The 22,249-nt window shown below is 44.0% G+C and overlaps 2 protein-coding genes across 6 annotated transcripts in view; one reads left to right on the plus strand and one right to left on the minus strand.

Annotated features, from left to right (window-relative positions):
- The window catches only part of OCIAD1 (OCIA domain containing 1), a 34,372-nt gene extending 30,491 nt beyond the window's left edge, over nt 1–3,881 (minus strand). Inside the window, exons 1-2 of one of the 3 annotated variants that reach the window (XM_032768854.2) lie at nt 3,622–3,881; nt 1,615–1,689 (exon numbers count right to left, since the gene is read on the minus strand). In XM_032768854.2, coding sequence (XP_032624745.1) covers nt 1,615–1,687 — 73 coding nt within the window. In that variant the 5' untranslated portion in view covers nt 1,688–1,689; nt 3,622–3,881. Of the gene's footprint in view, nt 1–1,614; nt 1,700–3,157; nt 3,592–3,621 lie in introns of those variants that run through there. The other 2 variants (XM_032768852.2, XM_032768853.2) reach the window with 2 other exon arrangements.
- A 13,510-nt stretch (nt 3,882–17,391) lies between these two features.
- FRYL (FRY like transcription coactivator) overlaps nt 17,392–22,249 on the plus strand; it is a 434,628-nt gene continuing 429,770 nt past the window's right edge. For 2 of the 3 annotated variants that reach the window (XM_075066485.1, XM_075066486.1), the window contains exon 1: nt 17,414–17,643. The gene's annotated coding sequence lies outside the window, so the exon portion shown is untranslated. Of the gene's footprint in view, nt 17,644–22,249 lie in introns of all 3 variants that reach the window. The other variant, XM_075066487.1, reaches the window with a different exon arrangement.

The following is a 22,249-nucleotide window of genomic DNA, read 5'->3' on the forward strand; positions in this document are numbered from 1 at the left end:
ATAGTCAGACTAATTTTGAGGGCCAACTTGTATAATGGTTTGCAGGATAAGGCTGTGACCCAGTGACCTCTTGATGTGAACTGAAAAAGGGCAAGAGGGGGCATAGGCATATACAAGGATCTCTAAGGCCAAGCATATGCATAATAATTCACCGAAGTGTGGCATGGAAGGTCTCTATCAAGAGCCAGTAGCTTATAGATCATCATCATCACTGAGAAAAAGGTGTATGGATAATATTTAGAGACAAACTTACAAGGTTCACAGAGATCTTCTTCAGCTCTGTGTAGCTTGAAACTTTTCTGTTTCACCAACAGAAGTTGGTCTAATAAAAGATATTATCTTACCCACCTTCTCTCTCTAATATCCTGCGACCAACACAGCTAAAACAAGACTGCAAATGATGAATAATATTTAAGTATCTATACCAAATATTATGTTCTTAAGCCTTGAAGTTAAAGGCAGGTCATAAGGATGTGATGTGCCATGGAGAGGTTCTCTTCAGGGAGAGGATAGCAGATGCTTATTTCTCTATGTCTGGTCACTTATGTATCATTCATTGTATGCATCACAATGGAGACCTATTTGCATTATTGATCCTGATACTAATCAAGAGACTATAAAAACAAAAGAGTAGAAAACTGCAGAAAAAAACTAAAACAACAGGGAATATCCTGTTTACAAGTTAAAAAAATGGATTCTAGGGGTACAACAGAAGATCTGATATATATCCAGGATCCTTCATGGAGAAGACGAACGATCATCATATCCTGTCTTATGAAAGGAGGGTCACAGTCAACTTCACTAGAAAATACTGCAAAGACTTAGAGTGAGCCAAACTTCATTAGACAGGAAAGTATCTAGTTAAGTCTAGGCTCTAGAATGTGTGTTATGATTTTATTTTACATGTAACCATTTGTTGCCAATACTTTTCCTTGCTACTTCTCAAATCTCTATTCTTGTTAAATAAACATACTTGTTTTTACTATAAACATTTCTAAATGCTGAGTGTAAAGCTGAGCTATGACCTAAGATATAATTGGTAAGATGAGGGGTACTGTTCCTTTGGGATCAGTGTATCTGTCAATACTGTGGAACAGGAGCTGAGCACTCCAGTGAAATGCTCATAGGTTGGAGTGTGTCTATCGCTAACCTGCAGAGGGACAGCAGAGTCTGTGTAGGCTGAGGAGGGAGGGCATGTGTTGCCCAGTGGTGGTGGAGTCAGGGAGCTGACTCCTGACAAGCACAGAGACAGTAGGCACATAAGTCAGTAATGGTAGGTGGCGGGGAGGTGCTTTCCAACCCTACGTAACTATGGGAAGCAAAATGGTCCCTATAACTGGATCTTTAAAACAGTTAACTGTAAATGCTAATGGATCAAGTATTCAGGGAGATGATGTGACAAGCATTTTCCTTCCATAATATTACTTATCTTAGTGTATAATTTGATTTCAGTGAAGCTTCTCATACAAATAGTCCTTACTCATGGGTAAGGATTTGCAGGTTTTGGCTCTCATTCTTAAATAGCTGTGATAATGGCAAAAATAATACTACAAAGGAGAAGAAAGAGGAGATTAAAATGGAGACAAAGGTCATTTATCAGCAAACTTGACTCACATCTATACCAGAAGCTCTCTTCGCTGCATTCCCTGAAAATTCTTCTTTCATCCTCTGTTGGTACATAAGCCATACCTACAGGATTCTTTCATTATGAAAATTGAACATTAAAAGATATTTATATGAAAATATTAACAGAATTAAGCTTTTTAAAAATGCTTTTCTTAATCTCTACACTTTTACATGAAATATCTGTAATTTAATAAATTGGGGCATTTATTCATTGGGCGACCATTATTAGCTATTTAATTTAGTTAGATTTATAACTATCCAGGCCTCTTGCTGCCTTAGGTATAATTTTAAAGATACAATACCATTGAAAAACACAGCAGCTTATCCAGACATTAGAAAATAACCAAAAACCCTGCCACACACTTAAATACCAACCCTTATCATATTCCTCCCACCACAAAAGCCTGGGTAAAAGACAGATCTTGCAGACGGCCTTGAAGGCCAACAGATTCTAACTATTCATAGAGCACTAGGATCATATTGGTGTTAGTTACTATAACTTAACACCATAGAAAAGTCTTAACCACATAAAATATTTTAGTTATCTATAAGATGTTATAAGGTGAAGGCTGGCCAACCTCTCCACTACTCCCCCCCATTAACTTGAAGTGCCTGATCATCACCACTATTGTGAGAGAGCTAAGTGATGTTAGGCTGTGGTGAGCACCTAATACTATGAATAAAAGATAACATTTTTAGAGAGAAGTTATTCTATGTTACCAATTCACAATACATTTCTCTCATTAACGGGACCTCACAGCAGTGGGAGAGCAAAACTTCAAATTACAAAGGAACATCCATAATTAAGGCTCAAGTTTTTGCTCAGATATTTTTAGTAAAAGTCATGGATGGGTCATGGGCAACAAACAAAAATTCACTGAAGCCCGTGACCTGTCCCTGACTTTCACTAAAAATATCCCTGACAAAATGGTGAGGTGGGTTCAGCACCCATTCTTGCTGGGGTTCCCGGATCTCCCACTGCTGTGAGGAGAGGGAGCCCTGGGGTCCCTCTGTCCACAAGGGCTGGGCTGCTGTAAGGTCCACTTGTCATCTCCCCATCAGGGTGGCTGGGAGCTCAGGGAGGTCCCCTGCAACGACTGGGAGCTGCAGGGTCCCCACAGTGCCCACCATGGCCGGGCAGCATCAGGTCCCCACCACTACCTGCTGTGGCTGGGCAGCTTTAGGGGGGCTGGGAGCACCAGAGCCAGGCAGAAAATGTCACAGAGGTCAAAGGAAGTCACAGATTTTGTGACCTCCATGACATAATTGTAGCCTTGTCCATAACATATTGAAATGCTACATAAAGAGTTAGTCCATAGCATATTCCATTTATTCAACAGCAGTTTGTATTTTAGGCTAGGCTAGTTTATTACTTATGCCTCCAAAAGAGAAGCCTGGGTACCAACAATATGTGGGGGCACAGGAAATATATAGGCAGCAAATCTCTATCAAGTAATTCTAAGGAGGCATTTAATGTACCCCTTAGTGAACAAAAAGGGGTTTTGCTATATGTGTTTCAATGACACCTCACTGGCACTCTCAGATGACATTTTGAGATGTGTTATTAAATCTTCCTTATTTAAATAATCCCAGCTGGAGACGCCAACTCTGCAAACATAGCAGAGATGTTTTGCTACGACCATCTCCGTCGCCCCAAACTGCGGTTGCCACCAGGTCAGAGGTTGCCAGGGCTGACCAAGAGGTCAGGCTATTTCCCCTGTACACTCACTGCAAGCAGAGCCTGGCTGGGGCGGTCAGGGTCTCCCACACAACAGCTGCCTCGGGGCGGGCGCTGAGTGACACCAAACGCAGTCGAGCCCCAGAACCCCTCGTGCCCGCAAATACGCGGGGACCTGGGACCCCACATCACACGGCAGCGCTCGCAGAGGCCTCCTGGGCTTCACAACAGCTCCCCTCGCGCCTGCCCGGCCCCAGCCCTACCAGTACCGCGGGAGCGCCCGAGCAAACGGGCTCCCCGGGGCGGCTCCTCCGTACCTGACCCGGGCCGCCGTGCTCCCCGCCTCGGGGGCCCCGCCCTACCTGCCCGGCAGGATCCATGCGGGCAAGCACGGGGAGGGGACTAGAAGAAATGAAAAAACGGCTCAACGGCGATGCTAACCGCACCGCCACATAAACCCCCCCGGGAGGGGGAGGGGTAGGGAGAGGAGGAGGGCGACCGGAAACCCGCAGCAACACAATGACCCTGCGGAAACGAGACAAGGGGGAATGTCACCGGAATGACCCGGATACAGCTATGGACAGGAAGGAGCAGCAGGAAATCACCCCTCCCAACTACCCCCGCGAACTCGCTTAGTGCGCATGCGCCTGGTAATCTTGTTCCGCTCTCCTCTCCGCGCCCCGCCTCCTTCGCTCCACTGCTGGGGGCGTGGCTGGGATGCAAAGACTCTAGCCCCTCGGATGTGCGGCCCCGCCTCGCTGTCTGCTGTGTGTGTGCGAGAGAACCAGGCGAGTTGTGCCCTTACCTCATGAGCCCGTGGCTGAATGATAAGTGGGTGTAGGGGTTCGGTGCCTCCTCCTGGGTAACCGCTGCAAGGGGGGGAGGGATTCCCCCGCATCTCCCACCAGTGGGCAGACGCGGAGCTCCACGGGAGGGAATGCCAGCCAGCCCTCTCGGAGCAAAGGGTGGTTGAGCGGGTCACCGGTTCCCACATCTCGAAGGGAAGGCTGAGATCCAAGTTTGAAGTTGGTGCCGAGCTGGATTCACTAAAACAACGAGGCGTCCGGTGGCACCTTAAAGACTAACAGATTTATTTGGGCATAAGCGTGTCTGAAGAAGTGTTTTTTTTACCCACAAAAGCTTATGCCCAAATAAATCTGTTAGCCTTTACGGTGCCACTAGACGCCTCATTGTTTTTATAGATACAGACTAACACGCCACCACTCTGATACTTGAGCTGGATTTGGATCACTCATGAAACAAGAGAATAGTGACGCACGCATGTACATGTGATGTATAGTCGCATAATATGCCGTGTCTACATCTTAACTTAACCAATTGTGCTGTGGAACATCTGCGTATAAGATCCAGCTGGTGCTTGCCTGTGACAGTAGTGGCTTGTACACTGTACCAGTGCTTTTCTCATGGACACTTCAGTTTCTAAAAGAAAGCCTGTTGTGATGTTCTGCCTGCAAAAAAAAAAACAACAACCTTCCAAACTTATATGGGTCATGATATATCTGCAGACAAATAGAAATGATAGCCCTCCGAGGTGGGAATTAGTCATTTCTATGAATGGAGTGTTAACAAGGGGAATTACTAAAATTGACATTCAAGGTCCCAGCCATTCCTTTCAATGCACAATGTGTTTCCTTCCTGTGCTTTATCTGCCTGCTTGCTTACAGGAAAACTGCATTCTCTGATAAATTCAGGGGTATTCATAGCTACAGAAATGGTGAATTCTCAAGAGGTAATTCTTACACCATTTATTTTTAAAAATGGTAATATATTTTTGTTATATATTTGCATCCTGCTAACTGTGAAAACAGGAACCTCAGAGAACTAATTATTCTAAATGAAAGCAGTTTATCAATGAACAGGAATAACTTAAAAAATAACACTATGGTTTTATCTGCTAGTGTGGTGCTTGCTGTAATAGCTTCCACATTGAAGACAATGCTACTGCTTTAATTTGCCATGTGCCTCTGAGCTGTTGCCACTCACCTGGAATGCACCACTCCCTCATACCGTTGCTGGAGGGGGGAAGTTATTGTTTCTTAGCCCTCAAATTTAGGTGAGGAAACTTTTAAGCCACTGCTCTCTGGTGACTGCACAGAGGCCTCTGCCTGGAGGAAGGAAATGCCAGGCATCAGGGGTCTCTGAAATCAGTAGAGTGGAGGTCCATTACGTAAACAGTGGGGGAAATGGGGTTTGGAAATGTTAGTGTGACAGGGTCCCTAAAATGAGATGGGTGGTGGTGGAAAGGTACATTTGGTTACATCAGGTGAGTGGAGCGGTATGCAGGGAAATCAGTAGAAGAGAGAGATTTTGGAGTACTGGGGACTCCTGAAATGAGCAGGGAAGATGGAGTAGGGAAGGGAGCATCTAGGGTCAAGAATCCATAAGTGTCAACATCTTGTGACAAAGAAATAGATTGTTAATTTGCATAGAGTTACACAAATTTGCACAGAGTATGACCTAGTGATGCAAAAGGCTCCTGTTTCTTCCAAAACCTCCAGTTAATTAAATGTGCCCTCCAGCCCCATATCAATTAATTTTGGATTTTGTAGTATCTTAACATCAGTGTTCTGCCTCCCAGACACCATCAATTAATCCTGGCCCTGTCAGTCCCACATCACCCAGCACATATTTATTAACAGAGATTGTAGGGGTGGGCAAAAGCAGATTCCTGGTACCATTAGCTAAAATCCATGTGGTTTGGGAAGGTTTGGAAAGTGTTTTGACTGTACAGGTAATAGAGCACCTCCTAGTCAACCTGCTCCTTGGTAATGATTTTTTCCATGTAGCTCAAGTTAAAGTATTTGCCTGCAGCAGGAGGAAGTTTTATGCTGGGACCCCCGGAGGGAAAGGGTTAGGTCTCAGGAACTGCTGAGAGAATGAGAGAGAGTCTTCTTGTCCAGCAGGGGGAAGCCCCATGCTTCCAGGTGGGAGGGTAGTTGAGACCAACTTCTGCACTGCAGTTGGAGGGAACATCACATCAGGAAGGGATCGGGATGTAATGCCTGCCAGCGAGAGAACTGTCCAGGTGGTTAACTGCCAGCAGGTTGCACCTGAACCAGAGACAAATTGCTCTAGGGAGCATAGAGAAATGTGTCCCAGAGGAGAGCCCAGAGAAGGAGCAGGGGATCTCAGAAACCACTGGGTGAGGATTCCTGTGACTCTGTAACACAGGGAAGCAGCGTGCTTCCAAGTATGAGACTAGCTCCTTTCCAGCCGAATGAAACATGCCTGCAGGGAAGGTGTTTTCGGTGATTAAGTAAACTGTCCCAGTTGTTAGCTGACAGAATTTTGTAGATGAGCAAGGGATAGAACCCTTCCTAGGAAGCACAGAGAAATGTGTCTTAGGAGGGGGCCCAGAGGAGGAAACTGGGGAAGGAATAATTGGGGTACAAGAATGTCTCCTCACTAGTCACTTGGGCCAGGATGCCCAGGACACTAGGAGGATGGCTGGGTCAGCATCTGTGCACCAGGCACTCACCCTGTGACTCAGGTTTGGGAAGGAACCACATAACTGATCTCCTGGAGGGGAGCAGTCACACAGCTGACTTCTCAGGGACACAGAAAGGGGTGGCAGAGGATTTCCTAAACGAGGTCCCAGTTTTTCAGGATGCTATTTCTGATAAGGTTTTGAAAAGTAACTGCGTCTCTTTACATCAAGATGTAGCTCTAGTGCCTGTGACAGCAGAGGAGTTGATACCAGGAAATTGCCAGGTGGTAGTTTGTGAGAACACAAATGACCCAACTGACAGAGAAGGTTTTCTTCCCCCCGGCTGGTGAGAGACAGGGAGCAGTTATGGAAAAGTTGCTGGGAAAAGGTGAATCTAGTCAAAGGGTAAACACACCTAGCCCAGAGAGCACTGATCACAGCCCTCTAGGAAGCAGGGAAGGACTCGGTGCTGGGAGGGGGAACACAGAGTAGCCTCAAAAGGGGAGCTGGATTTTCTGCATATGTACTGCCCTGGGGTTGGGAGACTGCTCCCCAAAGGGCCAACCAATATGCAGGACCCCCCTGAACACCTATCTTGCCAGACCCTGAGGCACCAAAATTCCAGAAACATGATTAAATTGAGTCCACGCAGAAGGGAACACTGGAGGGAAAGAAAAGCCAGTGACTGATTACATGGGAGAGAGTCAAAGAACACCATAAGTAATGAACAAACTAACCTCAAACTTGAATATCTGAATAGAAGGTGTGGTATCATAAAGATACTTGTAAACAAACATCTGAGATAAAAATTTTGGTATTAATGTTAAGTTTTGGGGATAAAAAAATTGACATGGATGTTAAACCTTATGATGATGCTACTTTTCAATTAATACCTGTAAACAGGTTTAAAGCTTACCAGAGCCGAGAAACCTGGTTTGCTGTATGAATGGGGAAACTGAGGCACACTGCCTCATGGCCTTGATGGGTGGATGCCAAGAGAACTATAACACAAACTGCCTTCAAGCTAGTCAGTGACTAACTCTCTTGCAGTAAACTAAGAGGGGAAGTGTGACCTTCTGTACCTCGGGGAAATACCCTGCACCCCCATGTTCATCCTTGTAATATGATTGTGTGGTATCCAATGCAAAGTTTGTCATGTTGGGTATCTTCAGAAGGCTTATGATGCACTGCGCATTGTTATTATAATAATGTTATAAGTTGTGATTTCATGTATATAGTTATGAGGCTGAAAATGTGTCCTCGTGGCTTAAAACGAGCCCAGGCAAAAAATCTCCAAGAGTAGAGGGGCAGTTCACATCTCATCAGGGCATGTGTGAGGGCTGAATCCCTGCTCTGTCACTTTGAGTGCAGAAGATGGGGGCCTGCAGGGATTCTAAAAACTAATACTTGCCACTCCAGGCTTGTATTAAACTCCTCAGGTTACAGCTATTTTCTGACCTTGGCTTGGTAAATACTGCCACCACCCAAATGCAAAAAAACCCCTTGGACCTAGGAAGGAGCACTTGGGAATTCCTCCCAGTGGGGTACCCTCCAACCCTTTCATGCCCCCACCCCCACCTCTGGGGAAGAGCTGAGAAAGAAAACAAAGGAAATTAGCAGTTGCCACTAGCTAATCAAATAGCATATGCACAAACCTCTTAGGACACCAAAAATCCAATCCTGTTCTTAAAAAAGGTAAATTTTATTAAAAACAAAAAGGAAGAAAATACATCTGGAACTTAGGCTTTTGCTAGATTTTAAAAGAGCAATTCCAAAAAATCAAGCACCCAAAATAGCTTTCTTCGGGGTTCAGCTTACAGGTTACAAGCAGACAAAAGCATCTGAGGTTAGCGCAGAGGAGATCCACAAGCCAAAATAAACTTGATTGCATCTATTTAGACATTTCCTCTCTAATAATTTCTTCTGGGTATGGAAGATGAATTTCCATACCTGGTTCAAGCCTTACACAGCATTTCTGCTTATAGCATTGCTGCTCCCTGTCTTCTCCAGAAAACAACAGACAAAGTGGATTTTTTTCCCCCCATTTTAAAAAGTCTAGCTTCCCATTGGGTCTTTTGGTCAGGTGCCCACTCCTTTTCCTTTACCTGGGGAACTTTGTTAACCCTTTACAGGTAAAGCAAGCAGAGAACAGCCACTAAAAGAGGAACTTTACAGCTAACTGTCTGGCAGGGTGTTCATGAAAGGGAGCTACTTCCCCCTCCCCTTTCATTTTTTACAGCATGTATGGGACAAACCCAGCCCAGCATCATAGGAACAAAGGACACTGGCCTAGGCAGCAACAAAGGATCTGTTGGACTTTTGAGTGAGTCACCCCCCTTCGTTTGGTCAGTTTGGGATTACGATGAGATAAGGCTCACCTGACTCTGAATGGGGGCGGGGGGCGCAAAACCAAAAGGGAAGAAAGAACATACTAAAAGGGAGAGACCTTTGCTCTTTCTCTCTCTTCCACTTCCATCTACAGACATCACCACCAAGTGATCAAAGGGGAGAGACTGGCTGAAGGGCAACCGGCCAGCCTGTGGTGAGAAAAGCATCTAAGTTTGTAAGGAAGTAGAAAGTGTTAAGATCAGCTTAGAATGTGTTTTGCTTTTATTTACTTTGACCAATTCTGACTTGTGCTTTGAATTATAATCACTTAAAATCTGTCTTTGTCGTTAATAAATTTGTTTGTTTATTCTATCTGAAGCAGTGTGTTTGGTTTGAAGCATGTCAGAGACTCTCCTTAGGGTAACAAGCCTGGTGTATATCAATTTATTTGTTAAATTGACAAACTTATATAAGCTTGTGGCATCCAACAAGCATAATTGGACACTGCAAGATGGAGGTTCCTAGGGCTGTGTCTGGGACCAGAGATATTGGCTAATGTCATTCGGTTGCACAATCCAAGCATTTTATATGCCAGAGTCTGTGCATGAACAGCCCAGGAATGGGGGTTCTCACAGCAGAGCAGGGTAAGGCTGGCTCTCAGAGTCAAGGATTGGAGTGACCTAGCAGATCATCCATCCAGATAACACCAGGGGAATGTCACAATCTCACTGAGATGTTTCCCCCATCCCAACCTCCTACGAACTTCCTAAAGTCTGCAAGAGGGAAACATTCTATAGGCCTCCTAAGATATTTTGGACCCCTGTGGGTCTTATATGCCAACTCTGTTTAAACTTTGGTACGCATTTAAAAAAAACCTGGAAATTTCATAAACTAAAAACATAACTAACAAATAGTTAACAATTGAAGTGTTTCATTGGACTCCACCTAACCACCAAATTATTACACTTACTTTACCTGAATTCTGCACTTAAATCCCAAGTATTAGAATGTCTTGAAGCAAACAATTAAGGACAACCAGTTCACCCCTACATATAATCCTCCTTTCACTAGTCTCCACCACCACCCTGCCCTCCAGGACATGTGCTAGCTACCCAGCCTTAATTTTGGGGTACTCTGATTATCGTTTAGTCTTTGCAAGTACCATTTAAAGCGTTCTCTTAAATCAGACAATTTTATAAATAAATCACTCTTGGCTCAGTGTGCTGAAATAGTTTATCTGTGTCAGAATTTGCAAACTATTAATAAAAATAGTAGCAAGATCAGCTAGTATGTACTGAGAAATGGACAGGAAAATGTGAAAATTCCGTAAGATGCAAGATAGACTTTCAGACTCATCATCTCTCTAATATGATGTTCTATGATGTCCTCCTGGCACTTGGGTTGTAATTTTGGCCAGTGATAGGGCCTTAACCAGGTTCTCCTTCAACTGATCCTTTTGCCCCAGTTAATCCACAAACTCAGAATTCACCAGGCAAACCTTCTGCTATGAAGGATGAAGCAGCATGTATGATGCCTGGACCACTTCGTAAAGCTCATCCCAACTGGGTGGGAGAGAGGGCAGCCTTGCAAGGCTCCTGGTCTCTTTAAGAAACAGTAACAGGATTTCTTTCCAAACATTACTTATTTCTGGGTCTGTTCCTCCCCAGCAACATCTCCTAGGTCCTTGTATATGTCAGACTGCCCAAAATCTTGAAGGATCACTCTACATTACAGGGGTAGGGCTGACCTCTAAGTCCTGGATAGTCTTAAGGGGGCAGACTACCCTGTCACAGATAGGGACCAACTTTTTGTTCTGTTTATACAATGGCTACCACAATGGTGTCCTAATAATGCAAACAATTATTATTACTAATATTTAATGAGTTAATGGGAAAGCAGTTGAGTGATGAGTCCATCCACAAAGTGGAAATAACACATTGCTTTGTACATAAGAAAAAGCGCTTCAGTCTACAAAAGAAAGTAAGGTATAGCATGATCCAATGACTGGAAGTTAAAGCTAGACAAAATTCAGACTGGAAATAAGCTGTACATTTTTAACAGCAAGGGTAATTAACCATTGGAACAATTTACCAAAGTTCATGATGGATTCTCTATCACTGGATATTTTAAAATCAAGAATGTATTTTTCTAAAAGATACGCTCTAGGAATTATTTCGGGAGAAGTTCAATGGTCTATGTTATAAAGGAGGATAAGCTAAATAATCAAAGTGTCCCCTCTGGCCTTCAAATCTATGAATCTATATTATAACTACTACAATAGGCAGGCAGGCAAAGAATCAATCATTGCCCTAAGGAAGTTTGGCACATCTGTAAGAAGCCAGAGAGCCAGTCTTAGTTGTTGCTCAAAGCTTCAATTAGTAAGGACTTTGTCACTCACATTAATAATTATTACCTTTATATACTTTACATGTTCAAAGTACTCTACCATTTAACTAGTTAACCCTCATCCTATCCCTAACCCTATCCTCCATGAACTTATCTAATTCTTTTGTGAACTCAGTTATACTTTTGAAGTTTGCAACATCCTTTGGCAACAAGTTCCACAGGATAACTGTGCATTGTGTAAAAAGTATTTCCTTATTATTTTATTTTGGACCTATTGACTATTAATTTAATTGGGTGATCCCTGATTCTTGTGCTTTGTGAAGGGATAAATAACACTTCCTTATTAATTTTCTCCACACCAGTCATGATTTTATAGATCTCTATCTTATTTCCCCTCAGTCGTCTCTTTTCCAAGCTGAACAGTCCCAGTCTTTTTAATCTCTTCTTGTATGGAAGGTGTTCCATATTCCTAATAATTTTTGTTGCCCTTCTCTGTACCTTTTCCAATTCACAAGTGCTCAAGGTCTGAGTGTACAATGGCTTTAGATAGTGGTATTAAGATATATTCTATTTCATGATTTATTCCTTTCCTAATAGTTCTTAACATCCTGTTAGCTTTTTTGACAGCCACTTCACACTAAACAGATGTTTTCAGAGAATTATGATGATTCCAAGATCTTTCTTGTGTGGTAACAGCTAGTTTAGACCCTTAATTTTGTATGTGTAGTTGGGATTATATTTTCCAATGTATATTACTTTACGTTTATCAACAATTAATTTTATCTGCCATTTTGATGCCAAGTCACCCAATTTTGTAAGATCCCTTCGTAACTCTCTGCAGTCTGCTTTAGACCCTAACTACCTTGAATAATTTAGTATTGTCTGCAAACTCTGCCACCTCACTGTTTACCCTTTTTCCAGATCTTTTATCAATATGATGAACAGCACAACTGTCAGTACAGATCCTTGGAGGACACCACTCTTTACCTCTTTCCACTGTGAAAACTGACTATTCCTACCCTTTGTTTCCTAACTTTTAACCAGTTACTGATCCATGAGAGGACCTTCCCTTGTTTTATCCCATGACTCCTTAATTTTGTTAAGAGCATTTGGTGAGAAATCTTGTTGAAGGCTTTCTGAAAGTCCAAATACACTACATTTACTCGATCACCCTTGTCCAAATGTTTGTTGATCCAAATTTTAGTAGATTGATGAGGCATGATTTCCCTTTAAAAAAGCAATTATTGACTCTTCCCCAACCAGTCATGTTCATCTACCATGTCTGATAATTTTGTTCTTTACTAGACTTTCAACCAATTTTCCTGGTACTGAAGTGAGGCTTACTGTCCTGTAATTATCCAGGATTGCCTCTGGAGCCTATTTAAAAAATTGATATGACATTAGATATCTGCCAGTTAGAGGTGGATTTACAGTGAAACACAGGGTGTCCTGGCACTGGGCCCCCTAATAACAGGGGGCCCATGGCTGGGCAGCTGCAGGGGCAGAAGTTTAGTCCTGCAAGCTACTGGGGCTCCTGCTGCAGGCTCCACACCTACCGCCAGCCAAGCTCCCTCCTCCCCCGCCTCTTCCCTGCCTCCTCTTCCGCATGTCATGTTCCTGCCCCTCCCCTGCTGCCAAACAGCTGTTTGCTGGGGCTCAGGTTGCTCCTGGAAGGAGCGGAGCCGCAGCACCTGGAGGGCGGGCGGCAGGGAGAAGGCAGAGAAGAGGCGGGGGAGGGGCCTTGGGGAAAGGGATAGAATCGGGGCAGTGTGGAGCAAAGGCGGGACCCCTGAACTCCCCCTACACATTCTCCCCCAGCTCCCTGCCATGAACCACTCAAGGAAGGGGGCTTGGGTAGGGCAGGGCTGGGAGCATCTCTCTGACCGTAGCCCACACCTCCAGCCCCCTTCCCTGACTCCTGCACCCCCTCACATACCCCCAGCTCCCTTCTCTCCCTGACTCCTGCACCTCCATCCTCTCCGAGCACCAAATGGAAGCTCCTGCCTCCCCGCACATTCCCACCTTCACCCCTCGCACCAAATGGGAGGTGCCCCAGATAAGCGCTCCACATCTCAACCACCTGTCCCAGCCTTGAGCCCCTTCCTGCATCCTAACTCTGGTCAGACCCTGCACCCCAACCTCCAGCCCCCTCCTGCATCCTAACTCCCTCCCAGACCCTGCACCCCCCTCACACACTCTCTGACCTCCCTGACTCCTGCAACCCCTCATGCCACCTGCCCCCAGCCCCCTGCCCACCCTGACTCCTGCACTCCCCACACCCCCATCCCCCCTGCCCACCCTGACTCCTGCACACCCTTCCACATCCCCACCTGCACTGCTCGCACCAAACAGGAGCTGCCCAGGTAAATGCTCCACATCCCAAATCCCTGTCCCAGCCCTGAGCCACCTCGTGCACTCTAACTCCTGGCCAGACCCTGCACCCCAATCTTCAACCTGCTCCTGTGCCCTAACTTCCTTCCAGACCCTGCACCCCCAGCCCTGAGCCCCCTCTTGCACCATAAGTCCTGGCCAGACCCTGCATGCTTTTTTACGTTTTTTTTTTAATAAAGCGCTCTTATCCAAATGAATTACAGTAGTTAGCTAATGGTACAAACAATTTTTGGAAAGATCATTATGTGGTCTGCCGAGACCCTCCGTGATTTTCAAGTGGTCTGTGGAAAAATGTTAGACTACAAAAACAATCAAGGTATCTCACTTAAATTCAATTTACTTCCTATTACTTATAGGAGGAGGATGAAGAAAAAAAGATTGAAAAATGGGGGTGGAGGGGGAGATAAAAGAGAATGTTCTTTTTCTTGGCTGGGTCCCAAAGAGAGGCCCCAAAAATGAAGCTGAGCACAGGGCCCCGCTAACTCTAAATCCACCACTGCTGCCAGTCATTTGGCACAGAGGGTGATTTAAGTGATATGTTACATACCACAGTTAGTAGTTCTGCAGTTCCATATTTGAGTTCCTTCAGAAATCTTGGGTGAATACCATGGAGTCTTGGTGACGGACTACTGTTTAATTTATCACTTTGTGACAAAACCTTCTCTACTGATACCTCAATCTGGGACAGTTCCTCAGATCTTCACCTAAAAAGAATGACTCAGGTGTGGGAATCTCCCTCATGTCCTCTGTGGTGAAGACTGATGCAAAGAATTTATTTAGCTTCTCTGCAATGGCTTTGTCTTCCTTGAGTGCTCCTTAGCACGTCAGAGTCCTGTGGCACCCTATAGACTAACAGACATATTGGAGCATGAGCTTTCATGGGTGAATACCCACTTTGTCAGATGCATGTCGTCCTACGAAGAGGGTATTCACTCACGAAAGCTCATGCTCCAATATGTCTGTTAGTCTATAAGGTGCCACAGGACTCTTTGCTGCTTTTACAGATCCAGACTAAACGGCTACCCCTCTGATACTTAGCACTTCAATAATTCAGGGGACCCACTGATGATTTGACAAGCTTCCTGGTTCTGATGTACTTAAAAAAAATAGAGTGTGAGTATTCAACTTGAAATACCTAGGGCCCGATTTTCATTGTTGATGAGCCCCAGCAGTTTCTTTGACATCGTTCAGCATTGTGAAAATCAAATTTAAGGTGTCTCAAATTGGGCTCTCAAAATCAGAGGTCACTTTAGAAAATATTAGCCTAAGCAACTTCCTCAAGATCATACAGCATATCAGTAGCAATGAAGCCTAGTTTCCTGACTCCCAGTATGATGTTTAATTCAGTAGATTATGTTGCCTTCAAATAATAAATATTTGTTAGGTGTCCTACTACCTTAACACTTAGGGTGCAATACAACATTTCAAAATAGAAGGAGTAATACAGCTGATTAACATGTTTTCTTCCACCTAAAAAGTCCCAACATCTTTTTGAGAACAGTTTATTTTCCACTTCCACAAATGCTTTACAGCCATTGACACATGAGGTATCTGATCCCTTCCTGTTTTCTTTTCTGTCACAGCTTCTGGAAGACTATGTAAGTTTTTGATCTAAAGAGTGTGTGGATTCTAGAACACTTACAGACCAAACAATGGGCACCAAATGGTGTAGCAAACCTTGTAGTAAAGTGTAAATATAAGATAACTGGGGCTTCCCATGATCATCTTGATAAAGGTGGACAATTGCTGTCTACCTTATGGATGGTGCCTCTACAGTGTATTGATTCCAATGGAATTGCTCACTGTGGTAAAATAAAGTGTCTGCATAAGTGTCTGCACAATCAGAGTCTGTATAATTGAATGACAATGAGAAAGTCAATGAATCTGGGACTCCTCTTCCTGATGCTTTTTTACAATCCACTTTATTTCATATAGTACCTATTATTAATTTTTGTTCTGTTTTTATTATCCTCATCTTCCAAAATGCCTGTCACTACATATAACTATACTAATGTAACAGAGGTATTACATTTTTGAAATCCTGACCCACCTAATACCTAATGATGCCTGCATCTACTGGTGCCAGGATATAAAATTCAGTCTCTGTCTAGTCTTTCTCTCTGTGTGTGTCACATATGCATTACAAATAGATCTTACAATTTGTTTTTGTAAGGGTCATGAAAAGTATCAAAGTTGTAAATAAAGCGGTAACAACAGCAAAACTCTTTTCCCTTTCCCTGTGTTGTGAAAGCCTTCATGGAAAAAGTAAAGATAAACAGTTTAAAATGGGTCTTATATCCCTCACTGTGATATCTTTCAAAGTTCAGAGCTTCAGTAGTTACGTTGGGGAAGTTCAGTGGTTTGCTGTGGTGAGAAAAAGTGAATAATTTCTGGCAAAAAGTATGTGCACATTTGACATGAAAGTGGCCAAGAGACAAATATTTGCTGATTTTAATTTAGGAAGAGGAAATATGTTCATTTTTTTTCTATGGGTGAAATTGAGATTTTAAGCAATGGTTCTGCTAATCTCAATTTTTTTTTATCCAAATTGACTGAGAGGGAAAGAAAATCTAATTATGGAACAAGTCTCTTCAGGTAAATGACACATTTGACTACCTATCCTGAAACTTCTAAATGATCTTGGTCTTTTCAAACTCAGTGCAGCAATTCTGATGCCCCTCCTCAAAACTCTGCATGACAATAAACAGCCAGAATGCACTGTTTCGGTTTGAATCTCAGAGATCTAGACCTGTTAATTATGAGTTATTATTCTTATTCATGTATATGGCTCCCAGAGTGTGGTTGGTGATAGCCAGGTCTGAACCCCAGCTGGAAATCCTATTTCCAACCGATTTCAGCTGACCAAGGAGGTTTTGGAACTTATGGTCTAGTGGTTCCCGGGGGCTGCTGAACCCCTCAGTTTAGATTCAGTCTGCAAGCGTGAGAGAGAGCTGTGGATCGACGGGATCTGGGACGGGAAATGAGGACAGAGATTAAGAAATCCAGGAGCCCTACGCCCTTAATATCTGGGGATAAATAGCCTCCAGATAACTAGAGAAGGATAAGAGATTAGAATTGATCCCCGGGGGATACAGAACATGCCCTGCTTTCTTCAAGGGAGGACTCTGTCCACTCGTTTCGCGTCAGACTAGTTCTTGTGAGTTTTTCACATGTGGGAATTATACCACAGTCCCTTCGCGCAATGGAAGTGTAAAGACTTTTTACAGCTTCCCTAACACTGCGGAAGACATTTAAAGGGCTAGGCACTTATTTTAGTTTAGAAGCTCATTTCCCAGCCTCCCCAGCATGCATAAAAACGGGGCGGTCTCTGAGCGCTCAGCATGATGAGCCGTCGAGAACCTAGGACAGACTAACGTCTTGGCCGTTCAGCCCTACAGGAAACTGGTGTACGTAGCCAATAGGAAGAGCACAGTCGCCACATTGCGAAGTGATTGGTTGAGACGATTGGCCGGTTCAGGGGGGGATTGACTTTTATGAACCAATCAAGATGAATAATAGGGGCGGAGACAGATGAATATCATCGATCTTCACCAATTAGTGTTTGTTCCTGTTTGAGAGCCGCTTGCCAATGGGGAGGGAGAGGAGGCGGGAAGAAGGAGCCGGGCCGTCGAGTTATCGAGGAGGGGAAGGTTGTATCGGGATAAAGCTGGGGGAGACGTCAATGGAGATTTAATTCACTAGTCGGTTCCTATCGGACTAGCCCTTAAAGGGGCCGTAGTAGCAGGTTGAGGCGGTGGTGCTGTGGAGTGCGGGAGTTCTCAGCGGCGGCGGAGGTAGCGATGAGAGAAACACTTTAATTGGTGGGGTAGGTAACTCGGCGCCGGGGTGTGTGTGTGGGACTCATTCATTATTGGAGAATGGAGGCCGCCTGCTCCCAACGGAAATGGAACGTTAGGGGTCGTGGAACCGCCGTCGCGCGACCCGCTGTAAACAAGGCAGCGCAAGCGATAGTGGCGCGCGCGGCGTCTCTGTAGCTGGCCCGGCCCCTGGCTCGCGCTGCTTTGTTTACAGGTTGTGGGCGGCTGTGTTGGAAGAGTTACCCAACGGTGCCTTCGGGCTGGGCGCAGCGCCAGCCCCCGCTGCTCGGAGCAGAGCGGCCTGAACCCTCCTTGCGCCCGGTGGGTTCATCCGTGTCTGTAACGGGCGATCGCTGCTTGGAGGCTGGGTTGCGGGGCGCCCCTAGGGGCTGATCGTCATCCCCCGGCCCGACGCCCCTCTGTGGTGCGAGGGGACCCGGTTCTCTGCCGGGGTGGGGATGTGCGCTCCCTAGTCCCTTAGCAGGCACAACAGAGCCGTGACCGGCGGCTTCTAGGAGCGGCTGCCCTCGCGGCCTCTGTCCGCCCCCCAGGCAGGGCGCTCCCCAGGCTACGTCGCCTAGCACATCAGCAGGTTCCGTGTCTGGGCTGCGCGCAGCTAGAGGCGACAGTGGTCCCTGGCGGCGGCGCGGGAGCTCGCTGGCTGGTATCTTTGGCACAGTAGGATCCCCCCCTAGAGAGCGGCTTGTGTTCCGGGCTGCTGGCCCAGCAGGAGCGGACGGCGGTTCAGCGCCTTGCGGCTCTTCACACTGGCGGGGCCTCTTACTAGCAGAGGTGAGGGAAAGCGGAGAGGAACTTCTATTGGGACCCTCCCGCCCCCATTCCCACGCCGGACTGGCTCCCACTCGGCCAGTGCCAGGCCCTCAGGGGCGCCGAGAGGAGGCCCGTGAGCTGGGGGTGAAACATTGTTTCCTGGGCGCTCTCTAGGGTTTGGTAACACAGTTAATAATCTCCGCTCGGTGCGGTGTGTGAGAGGCCGCTGGCTGTAGCCTGGGGCTGCATTCAACTTCTAGTGTGAAACTGGGACTGCGAGAAATGGCTTGTTTTGGCAGACTTCCGGGTGGAGAAGAAACAATTTCAAAGCCCGGTTCAGACTTCCAGGGAAACGTGTGGAACAAATGCCCCACTCTCGCTCCCGCCCACTCCCCACATTCTTCACTTTATTTTCATTGCAAGATATTTGTATCCAAACACAACTTATTTTTAAAACTGCAGTTTATTTGCAACAGTTGTGATGGTGATGATACCTAGTTCTTAGTATGGCAATAAATGTAAATTAAGTTTCTGATCAAAGTAGAGAAGGCACCTCTCCGCTCCTGCACATTTAACTGTAGTAGGAAGTCCCATTTAATGAAAGCGTTTCAATTTGAGAGTCAAGATGCTAAACTTATTACTATGCATGCATTTTTTTATTTGGATCTGCTACTCTTTCAAAGAGGTTGTGGAAATTTCAGTGGTACAGCTGCACCTGTGACTGCACATCTGTGTGTTGTGGTTTTTTTTTGTGTGGCTATTCTAGGCAAATGTAACATTCTTAAAAATATAGAATTCAGACGAACAACAAAATAATAGTCTACTATCCATGACATGCAGATTTCCTTCTTTTAATTATTAAAAAAAATCTTAAATTTAAAACACACACTGCTACCCAAAATGATACTGCTAGAGCCAGCAATGCATCTCCAGCTAAAATGCCCAGAGACTCAGCAGCATAGTCAAGACCTAACAAAACAAACTAAGTAGGCCTTCCACAATACTGTGACCTCCAAAACTGGGTTCTTGTAGATTGTTGCGGAGAACAGTTTACAGAAGCAACAGATATCCATTGATTCAGTTCTAAGGACTGAAAAATCAATCTCAAGACCAGACAGCAAGAGCATCAACTGACTGTGAGCCTATTCAGTATCTGACATCTATAAAAGATGTAAACCATAGCAGCAAGCACTTTAGAATTCTGTACATTGAGTCTAATCAATGGTAACTAAAACAGGACCAAATTATCATCTTAGATGTACTGTGCGTCTCCAAAACTCTGCTGTTGTGTAATGGAAATGATTTTTCATAAGATGTTTATGGACTTAGATATCTAAACACTGGAAATGTAGTTAATTGATAGATAAAAATGTTTACTATAGGTGTCCTGTACATAATGCTCTTGAGGTGGCAGAATGAAGAGCCATTCATTTTTTGGGAGAGAGTGAGGAAAAGGGGAATACAGAGTACTGGATTCAGCAATAAACTAGCAGTTATTGTAAACTGATAAACACAATAGAATTATACTGCAATTCTTCTTAAGAATTATTTACCCAATATATTCTTGTTTCAGTACTTTTGCTACTGTGTTACAGCTTACATTAACAGTGTGAGTGTAACTTTACAATCTCTGTGGAAGACTACAAAGCAAATGCTGGAAAACCACACGCTGATTCTTATCTTGTCATGCTGTTACAGGAAGGAAACAGAATATTTTGATAAAACTTACATGTCAGGTTAGTAAGCAAGGTATTTTAGGACAGAAACAAATTTCCCCTCCCCTGTGAGAAAGCTTGACTTTAATTCAACACCACTTCATAGTGGTAAAAAGTTATTGGCATTTGATGTCTGGTGTGAGTCAGCTTTCCAGTGAATGAGTGGTCCTCATCACACAAACTGCTACCATAGTTACTGCTAAGTGGCTTCCAGGTTAGTAGCCTAAGCAAGAGAGGCCAAGGTCTCTTAGAGATAAATACTAATTTCCTCACTTCTGGAAGTGGTCTTTCAGAGAGCAGGGTGGAGGCACGCTGCTTTGATGATATAGTGGATAGGTGTATTGTCACACTCCATGCTGCAGGTGTTCCTGTTCTTTTTTTTTTAAAAACTTTTGAGAGTTATTTCCCCCCCCCTTGGTCCACACCCCTTTCCCCGATTCTTGCCTAGAGATCACTTAGGTTAAAATTTGAAATGATTATAAGAAACTAGTTTTATGAACTACTTATGGTAACTAACTTTGTGATTCTGGTCATCTTGGACAGCTAAATTAGACCAGTCTGAATCTCCCTGCAGTAGCAAAACACAGACGTGTTGGTTTCTAGCAGTGAAGAGTGATGTTAAGATTGGCTCCACCCAAACCTCAAAGCTTTTGTTTTGAGGTACAACACTTAATGCAATACCCAGTGTTGGGCCTGCGCAACTTGATAGCATCTCTTAAAACTTAAATTTAGTAGGAGAATACACATAGATACAGTTGTGTGTGCTTGTGTTGAAATTTATTTTTCTGTGTACATTAATATTCTCAAAGCGGTTGCTATTACAGCCCATGTGCAACTATCGATATTTATATTTTATAGATAAGGTGTTCCTTGTAGGTGTAGTCTTTTTACTAGGGCTGTCGATTAATTACAGTTAACTCATGCAATTAACTAAAAAATCTTGATTAAAAAAATTAATCGCTATCAATTGCAATTTTAATTGCACTGTTAAACAATGAATACCAATTAAAATTAATTAAATATTTTGTATGTTTTTTTCTACATTTTCATATAGATTATATTCTGTGTTGTAATTGAAATCAGTGTGTATTTTTCATTACAAATATTTGCACTGTAAAATGATAAACAAAAACAATAGTATTTTTCTATTTGTTGTGAAAGTGCAAGTTAGAAATGTAGATTTTTTTTGTCTTGTTTTGTTACATAACTGTTTTGGTTTTTAGTGCAATGCAAAACTTCAGAGCCCAGAAGTCCGCTCAGTCCTTCTTCTTATCTTAGTGATTGGTTCAACAAACAACTTTGTTTACATTTACAGGAGATAATGCTGCCCTCTTCTTATTTACAATGTCATCAGAAGGTGAGAACAGGCATTTGCATGACACTTTTGTAGCTGGCATTGCAAAGTATTTATGTGCTGGAGATGCTCAACATTCATATCCCTCTTCATGCTTTGGCCACTATTCCAGAGGATGTGCTTCCATGCTGATGATGCTTGTTTAAAAAAATAATGCATTAATTACATTTGTGACTGAACTCTTTGTGGGAGAATTGTCTGTCCCCTGCTCTGTTTTACCTGCATTCTGCCATATATTTCATGTTATAGCAGTCTTGGATGATGACCCAGCACATGTTGTTCATTTTAAGAACATTTTCGCTGTAGATTTCACAAAATGCAAAGAAGGAATCAATGTGAGATCTTAAACCTTGGGTCGGTTAGAAAATCTGAAGTGCCTTCCAAAATATGAGAGAGACTGGGATGTGGATCATGCTTTCAGAAGTCTTAAAAGAGCAACACTCCGAAGCAAAACTACAGACCCTGAACCACCAAAAAAGAAAATCAACCTTCTGCTGGTGGGATCTGACTCAGATGATGAAAATGAACATGCATTGATCCGCACTACTTTGGATTGTTGTTGAGCGGAACCCGTCATCAGCATGGACGCATGTCCAGTGGAGTGGTGGTTGAAGTGCTGTAGATTCATATGTCCCTTCATACATTTTGACGCGTAACTATCTTGCGACACCACTACAACAGTGCCATGCAAACATCTGTTCTCGCTTTCAGGTGATGTGAACAAGAAGCAAGATAGGCAAGCACTATCTCCTGCAAGTGTAAACAAACTTGTTT

This window comes from Chelonoidis abingdonii, chromosome 5, assembly GCF_003597395.2.
Source record: "Chelonoidis abingdonii isolate Lonesome George chromosome 5, CheloAbing_2.0, whole genome shotgun sequence".
NCBI classification, from domain to species: Eukaryota; Metazoa; Chordata; order Testudines; family Testudinidae; genus Chelonoidis; species Chelonoidis abingdonii.